The 19,199-nt window shown below is 32.5% G+C and overlaps 1 protein-coding gene across 2 annotated transcripts in view; it reads left to right on the top strand.

Moving 5' to 3' along the window:
- The window catches only part of LOC105149366 (UNC93-like protein), a 50,582-nt gene that overhangs the window by 12,537 nt on the left and 18,846 nt on the right, over nucleotides 1–19,199 (top strand). For both annotated transcript variants that reach the window (XM_087413733.1, XM_011061725.2), the window contains exons 2-3: nucleotides 8,514–9,250; nucleotides 15,360–15,582. In XM_087413733.1, coding sequence (XP_087269859.1) covers nucleotides 8,530–9,250; nucleotides 15,360–15,582 — 944 coding nt within the window. In that variant the 5' untranslated portion in view covers nucleotides 8,514–8,529. The remainder of the gene's footprint in view (nucleotides 1–8,513; nucleotides 9,251–15,359; nucleotides 15,583–19,199) is intronic.

Below are 19,199 nucleotides of genomic sequence, written 5' to 3'. Positions count from 1 at the left end.
GTTACCGTTACTGCCATAAAAAAATTTGCAATGTCATTACATTAAATCGTTATTTTAACAAAGTAATGATAAAAAGTATTATAAGTAACGGCGTTATAAGTAACGCATATTTCCATTCCTTGGCCATTAATAAGCCACTGATAACCACGCTGAGTCAGCGGTGTGTGCATTATGTAGCTTTGCTGATTGTATGGAAGAGTTTATTTGTGACATAACAGCAAAATATTTTGTTTTGTTTATTTAAAAGTAGTAAAACATTCTAGTTTTCATTTTTTTTATTTTATTGTAAATAGAGGAGGATTATAAAAAGTAATGTACAAAAATAACAAGATAATGGATAATATGGTATATTAATGAAATATCATAAAAATTAATCAGATATGTGCAATACGTAATAACATCTTTGCTCCATGATTTTGTCATCCAAACGAATATTGATCATGATTATTAATACATCATTGTCATCGCATTTTCGGTGACGTACGTCCATGATAATTTGGCAAAACCGGACGAACAGTATAGAATGCAGCGATCGTGCGCTGCGTTCTACCGTTGCATAATCGAGGTCGGCTTAATGAGTAATCTTCGATACTTCTAAATAGTCGACGGCTGTTAACGGCGTCTCGTTTATGGTAGTGGAATTTTTTACTTATCTGCTTTTATTTATCTTATCTTTAAGATTTTTATATCGCTCGTAACGTTTCATTCATTACGTGTAACACATTATTATCACATTATTCCCTCTCCTTCCATTTGCAGTTTATAGTACTTTAGTTATATTTTCTCGCATCTACTTAATATTCTTCTCCCTGTACGATTTTCGTACAGAATACGCGAATGGAAAAACCAACAATGGATACTAGAAAAGTCGTTTGAAATAAAGACGTGGGGCTATGAAGGAGTGGTCGATTACTTGTAAGCGCCGTTTAATTGTGATGCACGTCGTGACACGTGTCACGGCATGGCACGGTCGGTCACGCATTCACGTTGATTACATCGACGACATGCGAATCTACAAGCACCCTCGTACGTGCCATCTGAACACCGTTAATAAGAAGGTGAACGTAAGAATTATACCTGTTGAAAAAAAAATTCTTTTCGCAAATTTAATAATCAACGTATATAAGTTGATTATAAGTGGAAAAATAGTTATTTATTTATAATATTGTATATTTTGATATTATATCAAAGACTTTTCTGAAATTATCTTATTTTATATTGAAATTGTTTTTAAAGTGGTATTTTCGCTTGCGATTGATTATTTCAGTGATTAGTTTGGATGAGGTAATAAGGTAGTAATAAAGGTTATACGAACGATTGCGTATGATTATTATACACCAACAAGCATTTCGCTTCAATTATCAGAATTACGTTTAAAGAAGAATACATGTAAATTATTAAAATTGAAAAGATGCGAACGCGATAATTTACGGTGCTGCTTTGTGCCAGGTACACGGGATTGATATGACATTCAATTCCGCAAATAATGGTAATTGTCGATGGTAATTGGAGAACATGTTATTGATTATTGTAGTACCGATCATCCTTTATTTTCCGTGTGATGAGAGTATACGATTCTTTTCCTCCTCCTTCGATCTTCGGTGAAAAATAACAAAAATCGATTATTTTTTCATCGCGAGTACACGCTTTATCTGGCATTTGTATTTTTTTTCCATGAAAAGACTCGTGTAACATATACGATTGCGTGTGTGTTTCGTTAAGAAACGTGTATGTACACTAATCAAAGATACACAGGTGTACTTGTATTCACTTTTGCTACATCACTTCACGAAATAATCACTTCACTGATGACTGAGGGGAGTTATGTAAACGAGAAAATGGAACATTGACGATGGTTACATTTAAGATTAAGTTACATTCTAGCTGTCTAGATAGAGAAGAAAATGGCACTATTATACATCCTATTATCGGCTAGATAAATTAAATGAATATTAAAGAAAATGCAAAAAAGAAATTTTATTTTTGCATGATTTTCATGATTTTTGTTTATGTGATATGGAAAATTAAATGACAAGTTTTAGTTGTATCATTTTTAAAGTAAAAGAGCGATTTGTCTCTACTACGATAGAACGAATTTAAATCATTTAAATAAAAAATACAGGAAAAGAGGGGAATTTGTAAATATATTTTGAAAAATTATTCATCAGTATATTTAAGCTGTTTTTTTAGCTCATATGTAAATTCAACCTTTCGTTTAGTTAGTTGTACTGTTATACAACTTGCGCAAAATCATTAATTCAACAAAAATATCGGCCAGAGAAAGAGATGAAGAGCTACACGTGCATAGATCAATTTGAATCGACTGAATTTAAAATTTAAAATTTAAGGTCCGGGTTCGATTCCTGGCCAAACTAATATTTTTCGCACTAAATTATTTACAGGGTTTTAAAAATGCTAATTAATATCGATAATATTAAATTGCTTGTCAATTTAATGTGTGATATTATTATTTCAATTTCAATCTAAGACTATACTTTAAGATCAATAAATATAATCGGCGCACAGTTTGTTTGGATTGGAAATTGTATAATTCAAAAAATATTAGACATAAAAATCCATCTTATCCGAATATGGTGTTTTAGTTCTTTTGTGTTCAATTTCATCGATTTTCTCTTAATAAAGTTTTAAGCTTTATCAGAACTGTCGGTGATAGCAAAAGCTGGTGCAAAACGACTCTGAGGTTATTCGCAAGGACGCCCACATATGTAACTCTCGCGCTCGGCTTTAACTAAACTCAATCGACACGTCTGTTCACGCGATTCGAAAGTGCAAAGCGAATGTAATTTTTTCCCATCCCGTTCCTCGTGACGATGCCCTCCCGCCTGCGCGTTCGATTTCACCGCGCGAGAAAAAAAATTCCATCCATTTGTGTTCCCAATCGTCTCAGAGAAGAAGTGCGCCGTTTCGCTAGGTGACATCGCACGATGACATCTCCGAGTCTAAAGAACCGCTAGCGGACTATTTAACATAAGTGAATAACATATAGATACATATAAAACATTATTAATGAGGGAATGATGTTGTTTTATAATCACACTTAGGATCAATCTTGGTATCGACAGGTTATTTCTCTTGTTCGTATCGAACATTCATTATTACAACATTTACTAGCCTTGAAACATGTTTGCATTTCACATTTATTGTTAATATTTATTTGTCTAATATTTTATTTGAGCTATATGTTTTTCATAGAATTTTCCTTCATTAGAAGCAACAGAAAGAATATAGAGTGTCTTCTTCATTAGATTTTTAAAATGTAAAAAACCTTTTATTATTTGATGTTATTACATACTACACTGTGAAAAAAATGTACCAAATTTTAATAAATATTTATTTGAATTAATGACAACTAAATATTTACTTACAATAAATAAATATTTACTTAATATACAAAAAAGTGATTGTTAAATCAAATTAATCTTGTATTAAATATTGTAAATATATCTTTATATTTAGTAAATATTTAGTTGATACTATTTACTAAATAAATGATTTACTAAAATTTAGAATATTTTGTTTCATTGTAGAGTTAAAACAATTAGATTTAGTGTAAGATTTATCGTATCTCATTTTGCTATTTACATCATATGAGAACTTTAAGATCTTTTTATGATACTCTCGAGGTAAGAAGTGATGATCGAAGGTGATATTACCTGTCCTTGCAATGAATATTTACATGTTTACTTGTACATGCATTCTCGATCAATGTCTGCTTGCACAACACATGACTTGTATTGTCGGAGATATTCTACTAGGTAATTATGATAAATCTTGATTTGTAAATGATACGCTTAATAACAAGATGAAAATAATTAAAAATCCATCTCATGGGAACTCACATAAAACAGTAGCTTTTTTCTGCCAGTGTTGCCTCTTTAATTATCCATAGATATATAGATATTTCCACGGACGACAATCATATAATATATATAATTGAGAAGTTTTCGAGGAGATTAGCGAGAGTATCGATCTAGAGAGTATCTATCAACTTACGGCTTTATGATGTAAATTCAACAAAAAGTGATGGAAGACGTTAGAGAAAACGGGACAAACTTTGGTCGACTGAGTTACTAAACATGAGACATCTTGTCTCGTGAACTCGTGTCTGTGGCAATCACGGTTTTCGTCATTGACGGACAGTAACTGTATAGTTCGCACTGTGCAAAAAAATCTAGACACTGTCTGTGTCTTCTGTTTTCATGTCAAGGTAATTAGACGTTTCATCACATCATCATCCTACGAGCGCGCGACATTATCTTGAAATTGAATAATCGCTGCAATCGCCCATCTCTCCGTGAAGTAGTACGTATCTTTCTCTAGCTGCTCAAAGGTTTTACAGTGTTGGTATAAAACTCACTGTTTATGTACTCGCTTTTGGCAGAAATATATTATTGGCGATATTCATTCGTCGTCGCTTATTCGCAAGAATCTTCGCATATATTAGTGCTTCTTTCTAATATTAAGCGGAGCCTCATGACAACGGTCCACTTGCTTGGCGTGATTTATGCGATATAGGCATTCCTCCAAGCGAAATGCCTTCAGTCGTCGACATCGAACGTATATTACGGATCTAGCCGATCCAAACCGGCTTTCACCAACGACAAATCGCCTTAATTCCACCGGTTTCTGGTGCTGGGTCAGTCAATTCATTTTCATGATCCAGATTTGCTAAGGAGATTAGATTAAGACCCGATAAATCGTTGACCCTTCTTTACATCTTCTGATCTTACATACAGCGAGGCCAAAGACCGAAAATTTTACGTTTCTAAAAAATGATGCAAAGAAAAAAACAGGACGTACTGACGGAGCCACATTAGTATATTCTTAGAAAAAAATCTCTTCCAATGAATTTCTATATATAGAATAATTTGTGTAGATTTATAATATGTTACAGCTAAAGCCAATTTGCAGAATTAAGAGAAATCGAATAAAGCGCATAGGGAAATAAAAATTTTTTATTTCATATATCTCTTAAGGTTGATATAAAGTTAATTTAAGATACGATTTTTTTTGAAATATTAATATATTTTTTAATTATTAAATATATACATTTACATTTTATAAAATGTTTTATTTTATTTTTTTATTCGTAAAATAACAATTTTTAACAATTGCATTAAATGCTTCTCGAAGAAGATATAATTCAGAGCATTGTTTCTCATTTAGTCTATTTTTACTTACTTTGACAATTATTTCTTTTATAATAGTCATTAGTTATCTAGTCTTTTGTATATAGTCTTTACTTTGTCATTGTACAAAAATATGCGTGCGTCGACCGATGCTTCGCAATAAGAGTAGAAAAACGTCACGTTGATTATTTGGACGTGCGGTTGTAACGAAGCGTGTCTATCTCTGCGCCGCATAATTTTCACTGCTAGTGACGCAACAGAATAGGCACGCGATTTGCCACGTTTGCGGTTTAATAAATCCACCCGCGTGCACGACGCAATTTTAATAAAGTTATCTGGCACACGAATGAAAATATCTTGATGTCGATACAGCACGAGGAATAAGTTATAATCGTTTTGCAAAAACACTTTGATCATTTACCTTCTAAGAAACATAACAACAATAATTGTGAAATATCTGTTTTTATCATACGATTGTAATAACCTTGTGGACATTTCAATTATTTGTACAACGTATAATTCTTTCTTCTTAGCAAATTGATTAACATCGACGTGGCCTTAGACAGGCTCAATATGCTTTTTATTCGTGAAAAAGTCGATGGTAAAATTATCACGGACGCGAGTAGCAATCGCTTTTTATCGCACGGGAGATATGGCGATTGTTCAGAGAATCATACTCAATAAAGAACCGTCGAGCACGTACACGTGAAGTTAAACCGACTGTATTTCTACATTCGTCTTGATACATTTCTTCTGACATAGGTTAATAATATTTTGTATTTCGTTATAATATTTATTATTTGATATTTGAATTTGAACACACGCGAGAAGTATATACTCTTAAAATAAAAAGATACAAGTTGTAAAATTGGAATATGAATTGTATTTTTTTATACGAAACTATATCATCTTTTATGTCAATTTAAAAATTAAATGATTATAACTTAATTATAATTATAATAATTCTTGCATATAATTATAATATATTGAACGTAACAAGACAAGAAAACCACTATAGTGATGTTGAAACAATATTATATTTTTAGACAAAAATACAATGAAAAATAATGAATTATTACAAATTTTAGTTAAGGAAAAGCTATAAAAGATTTAAAAAATAAATCCCACCTCTAAAAATTAATTATAATAATTATATAAATTATAATAATTATTAAACTGCAAAAGCAGTATGTGCTTATATATAATATATTCTTTCTGTTTGTTATCTTTTTATTTGAGTGATGTAATTTAATAATTATAGATTCTTATAAGATTTTATTCTTAGCAGAAATGTTAATTTATTTTGCAGATCACGCGTGCATCACAAAATTGTATGCATATCTGTTCCTTATATATTCGCTCTAAATGTACTTGTAAAATCGATCTTTTCATAGTGATTTAATATTATTGCTTCTATTTACGGCTATTTTAGGCTGATTTATTTTCTTAAAGAATAAAAATTGATCTGACATTTATATTAAATGAATTACAAAACAAGAGATGCAAGTATAAAAGATATTATCTCTTAACAGCTAATTCTGCAGACCCTTCTTCCTTAAGAACAGCACAATGAACGCGTCATTATATGCTTTTTCCTAATCGTGGCGAAAGATTGTTCGTCACTCGTAATTAGCACATACACCTGGCACTTGATTAATATTTTTGTATCATACGCATGGATATTATACATAACGAGAGGCGCCTCGTCACAGACTCGTTTAAAGATTATGCAGCCTTGCATTCTCTCTCGAAAGGTTGCTGTTTGTCACGGTGTTTATCACGTTTATGGATTCTTGTTTGTACAGAAGTGGCTTCGAGAAAGTCATAAATATGCGAAAATTAGTTCTAATAACATATTACAATATTGTCTTAATATTACAAACTACATATTCTAGGCATGCCATATAATGCTAAAAGTATTCATTAATGCAAAAACCGTGATAATTAAGTTAGCAGGTTGATCAATTTGACAAGAGACTGTCTTCACATCTTTATTTTTTCTTCATATTATTACTGAAAAAAAGAATTTGATAATAGTTATCAAATGATGAATAATTCCAATCAAATATTCCATTAGAATAACCAAAAATAAATTTTATTTTTTTAAATATTTAGTAATTATTACTAAATGATTGATTATATTATTATATTATATATGTGTGATTATTAAATTTTTAAGAAAGTAAAATTATTTTTAATTATATTACCAATTATTTAATTGAAATTCTTTTATTCAATATTTAATAGCTATTACGAGATCCTTTTTATACATGTACTTAATTGAGAAATCTACAATGATGGTGCTAAAATAATGGTGGCAAATAGGTTTTTAATCTTGTTCTTTCTAAAAAAAAGCATTGCCTTTTTTATTAAATTGACCTATATTACTAATTTTAATTGGCTATTATTTAATTGCAATAAAATATTGTAAAATAGAACATTATTAGTTGGTAAGTAAAATATATTATAACTAGAAATTGGTCTGGTAATGGTATTTAAGTATAGATTACGGCTGCATAAATCAAAAATAGACACACGCGATGCGCAGAACCAAGGCGGCAATCTGATAAAAAAACGGCACAGGAAGCAATGTACGCGATCATATCGTTGTGTAGGAAACAATGTGTGTGTAGTGCATAAAATTATATTGATGTGTATGTGTATCTCTATGTACATGAATAATTTTGTGTAACTGTATGCGTCTTATTCGCGTTAAGAACGATGACGAAACTCTCATTTATCTCGGACGCGCGTTAATCACAAGTATTCACGCAAGAACAAGTACCCACGTTTTATTGAGTATCTTAAGCATCGGCTTAAGATACTCAATAAAATAGTAATTGTAATAATATTTTGAAATAGTATTTTGTAATTTATAATTTTAGGAGCACTCTTGAATGATTTTTAAATATTATATATAATTTTTTATTTTTATATATTATATGTTTATATATTACATATAAAAACAATTTTTTATTTAATGAAAAGCGATAGACACATATTTTTAATGTATATTAAAAATATGTGTCTATCGCTTTATTAATAATATCTCATGATGTAAGCATCGTGATTATTAGCGTCAATTATTATGCAAATATCATAAATTAATCTACCGTCAATATTCGCCGACAAAAGATTACAATTTATTTTTTAACTGATTGCATTCCATCAGAATGTCATTTATACAAAGAACATTTTTATTCACGTTAAATATCAATGTGTTTTCTAATGAATGCTATAGAGTACCATTGCTTAGTTAATTTTTGCTTTTGAGAGAGGAGAAATAAATTCTGATTAATATTGTTTAAAATCCTTTAAAATCCAAAACATAAAAAACATTTATAATTATAATTATATGTCTAGGTAGCCGACACGTAAAATGGTGGCGTCGCAAAATGACGGCGGCAGAAGTATGGATGGCGGCGGTGGCGGTGGTGATGGTGGCGGCGGCGGCGGAGGTGATGACACAGTTTACACGGTGACCGTGAGCGGGGTCGGTTACAGGAACGAGGGTTACAAGGACGACGGCACCGATGGCATACCGCCGGAGCCGCAGAAGCCACCGCAACTTCCGGCAGCGGATGACGATACGCAATCGCGGAAATTCAAACTGTCGCGCAGTGAAAAATGGCGTATTTTAAAGAACATCGGCACCGTCTCCATCGCTTTTATGGTGCAGTTCACTGCGTTCCAGGGCACAGCAAATTTACAATCGTCAATCAATGCCAGCGATGGTCTCGGTACCGTCTCGCTCTCGGCCATCTATGCCGCCCTGGTGCTCTCGTGCATCTTCGTGCCCACTTTCCTCATCAAGAGACTCACCGTCAAGTGGACCCTCTGCCTATCTATGCTGTGTTACGCACCGTACATCGGTTCGCAGTTCTATCCCAAATTCTACACTCTGGTACCCGCTGGCGTTCTCCTGGGTCTTGGCGCCGCGCCCATGTGGGCTGCTAAGGCCACGTATCTGACACAAGTCGGCGGTGTCTATGCCAAGATCACTGACCAGCCAGTCGACGCCATCGTTGTACGGTTCTTCGGCTTCTTTTTCTTAGCGTGGCAGACGGCCGAGCTCTGGGGCAACCTTATCTCTTCGCTTGGTAAGTCGACAGCTTCAAGTTATCATAGTTTGGAGATAATATTTTAACATTTTGAAATCCTGTATTTGAATTTACAAGACTACGTTTATATTCAAGAATTATAATTCGTATGTATATTTAAAAAATTATTATAATATTTATAAAATTGGAATACTTAATTAAAGAGTGATAATGAGAAAGGCTTCTGACTAATAGCATAAAGATAAGGACACTGATAAAATTGATTCAAACTGTATTGATTTTATAATCGAACTTATTAAGCCTTTTCTAGCGTCATCATGTATTTATATACGTATGATTAATAGTTATAATCAGGGCTAATTACATTAATGCTCCACGAAGAATTGATTTCTGAGAATAAAAATTTCCAATCTTTATTGTTAAAGTTAACAGTGATTAACGATTTTTACGCAGTTATGATAAACCATCGTGCGTACTTTCACAAAAGCAATTTTTTTTGTCATTCACAAGCGCAATAAAAACATTCTATGCATCTCAATAATACACAGTATTCAATGCTATCGCTATCTGTTTTTCACACTCGATTACCAGCAATTCACAATATATCCGTTAACGCTGCGCAAATATTCATTAGAGTATGTGTACAGTTATGTTAGCTTATCAGCTTAAACTACGTTGTATATATTAACTACATTTCTCTCTGTAGACCAGTGATATTCAGTCTTTTTCAAGGATCGATTTCAGAAGGTCATTTTCAGAAATCTTGCGGATGATATAATGTTTATTTTGTTTGCATAAAATCAAAAATATAATTTTATATTTTTGATGGACTAAAGCAGACTGCAAAAGATTCACGCGCATCGCAGATTGAAAATCACTGCTATAACAGTTCTTAAATCAACAATACAAGCAAATCATTTTTCCCACGTTATTCTATCTAATTATATAAATTTTAATAAGCTACAAAAGTTCTCAAATCTGATTTTCAGTTGAATTAAATAATTTTCAAAATATAGAATATTTACTTATAATTAAAATAAAATGTTTTTATTTAAGTCAGATTTTGCAAGTCATATTTTACAGCAGGTGTGCGCGGTGCGCGCGTAGTAGAAATGGACGTTGCAGTCAGACAGTCTGACTCAACGTTCAGTTTTTCCCCTGCGTATATTCTCGCGTGGCTTTATACATAGCTTCCGCCGTATACGTGAGGGACAATGTAATCAGTGAGGGACTTATCGAACGAGAGAAGCCGTAAGAGCAACAGAGAGAGAATAACACGCTCGCTAAGAAGAAACAAGATTTATCCGGTATAAACTCGTGGTAGTCGGTTTCCGTACTATCTCGTACGCCTTCCCCGATACCGCATATGTTTGCATACACATACACGCATACATGCAAAGTATCATTGTATGTCAGTCTTACGTGTGAAGAAACGTTTCTTCGATTTCTTCGCTCGTTAAGTGCCACTCCTACGATTGATTTCGACTTGATGCCATTTTATAAAAAAAAAAAAGTCCGGTAATACTTTAAACGTTCTAATTATTAAATTGAAGCATAGAAAGAGCTACGGAACAGAATATATATTAAAATTAGATTCCAACTAAAATAAAATTTAAATAAACAAAAAATAAAATTTAAGTTAACATCGTTAACTAATATAGTTAGGGGAAAATAAGAATAACTAATGATAAAGTGCACATTTAAACCTTCTGTTAAACAGAATTTGATTATAAATTGATATGAACATTAAATTAATTTTATATGAAATTATATAATCTGCAATTATATATATATATATATATATATATATATATATATATAATTGCATATATATATTAGGTGTTGGAATTAATTCGTAGCGTTTTTTAATGAAAGAATGTTATTTATTTCACATGAGCATTAAAAAATACATTAATGAAAGTACTTTCCATCACTTGTAAAACGCTACGAATTAATTCCAACACCTAATATATAATTAATATTTATTAAATATATTTATACATTTTAATAATAATGAAATATCAATTGAAAGAGTATTCCACTTTAAAATATTACTTTATGTAAGTATAACGGCTATGCAGACAAGTTCATCTTAAATCATCATCAATTATTTAATGGACAGAGAAAAGCCGATACCATTGGCGCCAGGCAACATTCGCAAATAAACAACAAAGGTCAAGATTATTTTGAGTCCTTGTCGAGGTCGACATGTGCGCATTATGCGCATGGCGCAATGGCCGGTAGTGGCACGAAGGTTACAGATTGCATATACTGAATAATTCTTCGAAATCGACGAGATCTTTATGGAATGTTTACATACTTGAAGATAACGAATTTTATATACATTATGACATCGATTATGGAAGAAGTCGATTAAATATATCACGCATCGAAGGCACTTATATAACATGATCAATTATCCTAAAAAATCCGGTTTATTTTTTCGAATTAAAGTCTTAATAATTTTAATTTTGTAATACCAAACTAATTAAATTCTTAATAATCTGTACAGTTATAAATTATAATCAATTGCATATCCCTGCAATCTAAATATCAGTGACCCAATTTTTTGCCACCTTTGGAATCAATTTTTTATCACAGAAAATTTGGAGGAAGGCCATCACTCATTTTAATATTATCTTTTAATATCTTAATAATTAGATCATGATATTGAAAATACAGTGCAAGTAAAGTTGTGAATTTAAATGAACAGTAAAATATTCTTTTATTTTATCTTGTTTTTTAACCTTATTTTAAAAGTTTGTCTTTTAAGTTATTTAATATTACAGAAATATTAATTAAATTTTTTAAAAAAAAGTTTGAATGTGAAATTGATCAAAGATACATTTGCATTTATAAATTTTGACATGCTTATATTTTGCATCTTTAATCTTCCGCTAAAACGTGTCTGATTACAAATAAGCATTTTCTACCGCGCAATCATTTCTAGTCTACGAAAAATATTAAACAATTTTACTTACAAAAATTGAAAAATGTTGAGACAGAAATTATTTATGATATTTTAAGAGATTAATGTACTACAGTACATTAATGAGAAATTGTACACTTTGTATATAAAATTATACACCTTGCAATCGCATAATTAGATTGAATGATTTCCGTGCACATATCTTCGTGTGTGTTTGCATGATAATAATGTTAAAAAACAGACATTTCCGACAATTGGTGACGATAGTGGGGAGAATCGCAAAACACGACGTAATATTATTAGCACTATTCCGGTGAAAGTTCTTCTGGTTGACGCACACGAATCGGTTAATGTAAATTTCTATAGGTATGCTGATAGGTTTTACTTAAAGTTATCGATTAATTCTTATCCCGGAAAAACGTCCGTGTGAAGTTACGAATAACATAATTCCTGACACGCCGCAGCGATAGAAGATGAAAGTCGTACGTGTCAGTAGTTCCGGTCGATGATTTAACCGACGAGAAGTGCACGGCCGTTAATTTTTCGCTGCAACGTAACACGTGCTGCAATTTGCGTTGAACGATTTCTCGATACACTCGGAAAGGTTTTATCGTCACGTAGACATACAGGGCTGGACATGTATTTAAAATATTTTTATTTAAAACATAGTATTTACAATATAGTTAAGTGTATTTTGTATTTTTTTCATCAGAGCACATGAAAATTACGAATTTTGTATTTAAGATTGAAAGATTGAAAGTTTTTTATATTTCATAATTCAAATAATAAGATTGATTGCCAATCTTAATCTTTGAAATACTTTCAATCTTTTGTTATTAATAGTGAAATACAAAATACAAAATATTTTCATGTGCTCTGCGAGTACAAAATACAAAATACAATTGTCTCACAAATATTGTTTTTCGAAAAAGTATTTCAAATACATGCCCAGCCCTGTAGACGTGTATACTTTGTTATACATTATATCACATGCGAGAAAATAACTCGTGTATGACCGGTTGCAGGTTGATGTGTTTTAGCGTCGTTGCAATTCGGGGCGCGTAGCGTGATTTCTAGTCGATGTATCTGATTCGACTCGACACATCGAATATCAACGAGATCTTTCGAGAAGGCTCCTCGTAAACGAACGCATTCGAACGCATATCGTACACTTCCTCATTAGCGACACTCGTGTGCGTGGGCCGTGTTTGCACAGCTGCCTGAGAATTTCTTTCTCCGGTTATTTGCGAGCATTTCTCTTCTGCGCTTCGTCGATCAGTTCTGTGATCCTTACTTATTAGCAAAATTTTTTCTTCAACAGGATCGTTGAGATTGAAATAACTTTTGTGGCGATATAAAATCACAAATGTGATAAGAACACAGTTAGATTTGTCACAAAACTGAAATTAGGAAATTGTCAAGGAAATTAAAAAATCAGGTCAGAGAAGTTGGATAAAAATCAGAGAATTTTGCAAAACGTTCTGGAAAATTAAAATTCTTAACTTTAAAGCAGTTTAATATACGTACATCACACCTACGCAGTTTTTGGAATATTATCAACGTAACAATTAAAAATGCAAACAGTGCTAACAATATTAATAATAATTTATATTGCTACGTTAAATTGATCTTTCAATTAATGGTTTCCAAGTCAAGACGAAATTACAAACAATTTTAAAATGTTATATATCGAAAGTCAAGGAAAATTATGAAATTTTATCTGAAAATCAGGGAAAAGTTATGGAATTTTAGAATTTGTGACAATTCTAAAAATGATACATTTTATTTATGGGGGAATTTTTTGCGTTTGCGTGAAGTGCGTGCAGAATTTTCGCGTAGAACGACTTCGCAATCTCGGCTGTCTTAATGGCGATAATAAAGCAATCAGGACACGCTAGGTTGCGATGTCTATTGCATCCCTGTCAGAGGTAACCAGTTGTGATTTACATTCGACAAAGGTCTCCTCTGACTTCACGCGCCATGAATAAAGGTACAGAATGGATCCTACCATGGGTACAACCGTGACCTCGATGTACGTCGTCACCTCCATTGGGACGAATCGATGCGCATAATCAATTTTTCGATCGTGAAAAGGAAAGGCGTAGCGTGCAGAATGCGCTAAACCGCGAATCCGCAAAATCGATTAGGGAAGATTCTTCGGCGGTGAAACTCGTCCATGAAATATTGATTTACGAAATGTTCAGCTTCGCTTTACGCGCGTGTCTAGCTCTCTTCTCGCCACGAGATCGTGTATGTCAGTTTCCGGTACGGCGTAACAGGTCAACCTCTCGATTTATCGCTCGCACACACACACACACATACACACACATTTATCGTGCGACTCTTCGAGCACTCGCTTCACACCAGCATAATCGACTTGGTAATAAATTGTTACGCGTTCCTTGCGTTATCCAAGAGTACACGCAGTTACCAGGGAGATCCTTCACGTCGATATCCTCCTACCGATTTTATTTCTCGAACGTAATATATGTGACGACTATAAAACAGCTTTCCCGTATACTTGCATCACGATGAGAAATTCAGATCTTGAACTTTGCAGAATGGTCAAAGACACACTGCAATATGGCGAATGTCATGCAGTTGCTAATTTATTGCTAATCACAAAAATACTGTGTAACTCTGTTTTAGATCTTTTATTAATAAACTTTAGATCTTTTATTGTGTATTTTTAATAAACAAAAGTCACAGTTGTTATATTTGTTTACACATTTAAATGAATATTTTTTTAATTATAAATATTATTACAATATATTTAACAATAATTGTTTTTTCTTTTAGAAGATTAACAATATAAAAATATCTTCACGGATGCGAAATATAAAGAACAATAATTATTTTCAAGTCATTCGTATAATTTAAATTTATTTTTTCCTTTAATTGCATTTTCATGAATATCATACTCTTTAATCACAAAAGTGTAGTAAAATAAGATTGATTTTCCTTATAAAAGATATTAGTAAAGATATTAAAAGATATTAAATACTTATTAGAGTAAACATTCTATCAAAAAGAAATTAAATCATTTAGCATTAATAAAGAAGGATTAAATCTTTATTAATTTATGAAGGTTTTTTTTCTTTCTCGCGCTGTGTTTTTCGTCTTTGTGTTAAATTCGAAGAAGTTTAATAGAGAAAGTATAAACGTTCGGAACCATTCAGAGGTCACTTTCAAATTTTATTATATTACATTATATTACAGTATTGAGCGATGGCGGACATTCTGGTGATGATGGCAATAGTACGACCAGTAGCTGGGAAAAAATCAAGTCGTGCGGTGCAGATTTCTGCGTCCTTGGCAACGGAGGCCACGAGAACCTGGAGCGACCACCGGAATCGGAGATCTATGAAATCTCCGCGATCTACCTCACGTGTGTTATCGTCGCAGTGATCATCGTCGCTTTGTTCGTCGATCCCCTCTCCAGGTGAGTGCCGAATATACGAATACGAAAGCCATCGGTCGTGATGTTAATTCTCGTTTTTATTGCTTGCCAATATCAAGTCGACATCGCAATACCTCGTAACAGAATAATATATTGCACGAGCAAGGCCACTCGTTGAGAAACGTTAGAGAGTAGTCGGGCTTAATAAACTTGATTCTCTACATTTTTATATGATAATTAGAGATAACGCGCCAAATGTTAATCGATCGAATTACATATTTATGTGCACAGTATATCAACTTGTATTTATCGATAATACAAATCTTCTGCTATTGGAGCTAACTAATGTTTAATATACTGCATCTAGAGAGATATCGATTAGTTATTTATTATCAGTTCCTTTCGAAGAAGGAATAAAGTTAGGCAAAATTAATGCATTTTCCTTTGGAACCATTGTTATAAATTAAAAATCATACATGCATATATTATATTACAATGTATATTTAAAAACTGAAGAAAATGAAACCAAAAATCTATTCTTCAAATTCTGAATGAATAATTCTTGTGTGAAAATTTAAAGAAAGTTTTAACTTGAATTATTCAACGTTGAAGATTTAATTCTGCTTATATAATAAAATTTTATTCTCCAATTAATATTAAGCGGGAATTTTAATACATATTTAATTTGAGACTTGTTTAATTATTAAAATATCTTATTGTCATTGAAAATATGTATATGAGTTACGAAAAATCTTTATTTAGATTTTTGTTAAAATAAAATATAAACTCATATTAAATGTTGCATATTTTCGCTCTATCTATTTTATTTTTTTAATTTATAATATGCGTCATTCTTTTAAATAGATATGAAAGTATTAGATCATTCTATTAAATAATACGATTGCAATACATCGGATTACTTTCAGTTTGCAATATAGTTAGCGGATTAGCGAATGTTACTACGGTATTCCCAGATGAAACAAATACCTCGTTCTGTCTCTATCTATTCTGATTTATGTGAGTAGGATGCGAAATCTATTTGCTACAAAGAGGTTTATAATTGCGCGTTGAATCAACAACGAAGCTTAGTTGCAGAGGTTGAGCACGCTGTAATTATGTGCCGCATGAAAGATGGCATGCGCGGCACGGTTAACAAAGGAAGCTGCCTCTGCCATTCGTGCTGTCTTATCAGTGCGCACGATCACTGACAATGATATATTTTATCCGCGATTTTGCACTGAATTACGTAGCTCAGACTGTCATCGCCCGTACGATCGTTTTATGAATATATATAGAGATGTCACGCAATCGCGTTAGATTTTCGTCGCCCGGCTGTTCCAAGTGTAAACGACCGAACGAGAATAAAACATTTTTTCTTCTCTTGATAAGAACTGAGAGTTGTTTTTGCGCGATGTCATTGACCGTCTGTGGCCGGGAAAAGACGTGTCGTTCTGTCATAAAATTAGCATAAGATAATCGAAGTCGTGAAAAGTCCTTTAGAAGAAGTTTTGTTTCTTAGAATCACTACAGAAGTAGTAGTTTGAAAATTTTTCAGTTATTTTTAATTCTGCCACGCGATATATACAGTTTCCCAGGAAAAGGAAATTAATTCATCTGATTCGCGATAAAAGAAGTTAACTTTACGTTTTCTCTGGTTGTCTCTTTCTACAATAATCAACTCAATTATAGTTATACTCCTCGTGATTATCATGTTATCAATGTTATGTGGATTATCAGATAGTTTGGAAAATTTAAAAATCAAATTTTTTAAGAGCGGCCGCTTCTTTCCTATTATTTTTTTCAAAGACGATGAGCAATTAAGTTTGTAGCCGTTTTCACGGTGCATCGTCAGTGAATACTAGTTTGTGACTATATCGTCAATGATTCATCATTGGAGTGTATGCGAAAATTGAGAAGCAGAAGAGCAGTCAAGCTCTTGCAGTATTACGAAACGTAACTTGATAGACGTGATCCGCGAAACATCAGCCCGAATTTCCTCTCCCCTTATACCTCCTCCATTTCGGATAGCTGTAACCAATGCTCTGCTTATGATTGCGAAATAGCGTACATCCGACAGGATGCGCCGACAGTTGCATAACGCTACACGTAGCGTGAACCGTACTTATTAAAAGTCGGTAAGTTTCTGGAGGCTCTTCGCGTTGCGTCAACGCTATCCTTCAGCATGTTACACAGCAACACGACTGGTCTATACTGGAAAAAATTTATATATTTTTTTTACGTGGATTACCGAGAATAATTAACTTGAGACTTTACGACTTCTCGTTTATCAGAATCATGGTAAAAAAAATATCCAGGGGCGTCGGTCGACGTAAAAAGTTGATAAATCGATTGCAACAGAATGCCAACCTTGATGTTAGAATTAATAATCCTAGAGATAATATATTTATCACTCACCGTAATAAAACGGAAATGTTATTTATAGTTAGCATTAAATGAAAGGATTGGCTCATGGACATGGAGAATAATAATTCTCTTTTAGTGAATTGATGAATCACTATTGTATCCATAATTAATTACAGAAAATATGGTTAAAAATAGTTAAAAATTGTAAAATGGCTAGATCCATCTAAAAAAAGAAATAATGAGATGTCAATAACGAAATAATACGCCGATATGATGTAGCTGCGTCATCTCGTGGAACGAGATTTAAATATATATGTCTCTCTCTCTCTCTCTCTCTCAATATTATATTTACGGAGTCGTTACACTGTCGTTTCATTTTTGTCATCGAATAGAATCGTTCTATCGTATTTATCCTGTCGGGAGATATTCAAGGACATATGTCCGTCCGGATGTATGCAACTCTTAATGATATGTTGTTCGCCAAATTATTATCGGTCCGAAGATTAGATTGCAACTCGACGTTACAAAGTCTTGGAAAATACATACCTCGGTCAGTTACACACAACGCTCTGACACACACTAACTACCCCGTTCGCAATTAATACAGTCGATCTTCCATCACTGATTATGAGAAATATCATTAATACAGACGTGACATTAAAAACAATTCTACTGAAGACGGCAATGGAGAAGAAAAATGCATCAGCCTACAGGGCTATAGATCTTGTTTCCTGTAGGAACACTCGGCCACTCTGTTTAAAGAATTGTTTTTATGAACAGCTGCGTTGAAATATGTGTTCCAATTTTTCTTATCGCATGACATCAAGGTTTCATTCAATGCGACGAAACCCTGCAAATCAGTCAACTCGAACTCTTCACGAGGAAGGAACAAACACGTTAGAGCATTACGTTCGTAATTACTTTGAATTGATAGATGCTATCATACCAAATTTATTCGCGGTTGTTGGTAATTATGGTGTTACGATTCCATGACTTCCGCGATGACATATTCCATTATTTTTGTATATACCGTTTTGCGTATTATGCGGATTTTTATACTTTAATTTTTTCCACAATTTTAATGAATATATTTTAAGACGAATGTAATGATCTCTTAATGTTTTAAGGTGTATATATATATATATATATTACTTTTATTAATTTATATATTTAATTATTAATCATTTTTATATGTTCAATCAAAAAATTAACTATATGCGTTCGAAATATTTTTATACATATAGAATGTAAAAAATAATATAAATATACATAAATGAACTATCATTATTACACAT

Source organism: Acromyrmex echinatior, chromosome 15 (assembly GCF_024713525.1).
Source record: "Acromyrmex echinatior isolate Ae372 chromosome 15, ASM2471352v2, whole genome shotgun sequence".
NCBI lineage: Eukaryota > Metazoa > Arthropoda > Insecta > Hymenoptera > Formicidae > Acromyrmex > Acromyrmex echinatior.
The sequence above is the reverse complement of the archived record's forward strand: the minus strand, read 5'-3'. Positions and strand labels throughout refer to the sequence as shown.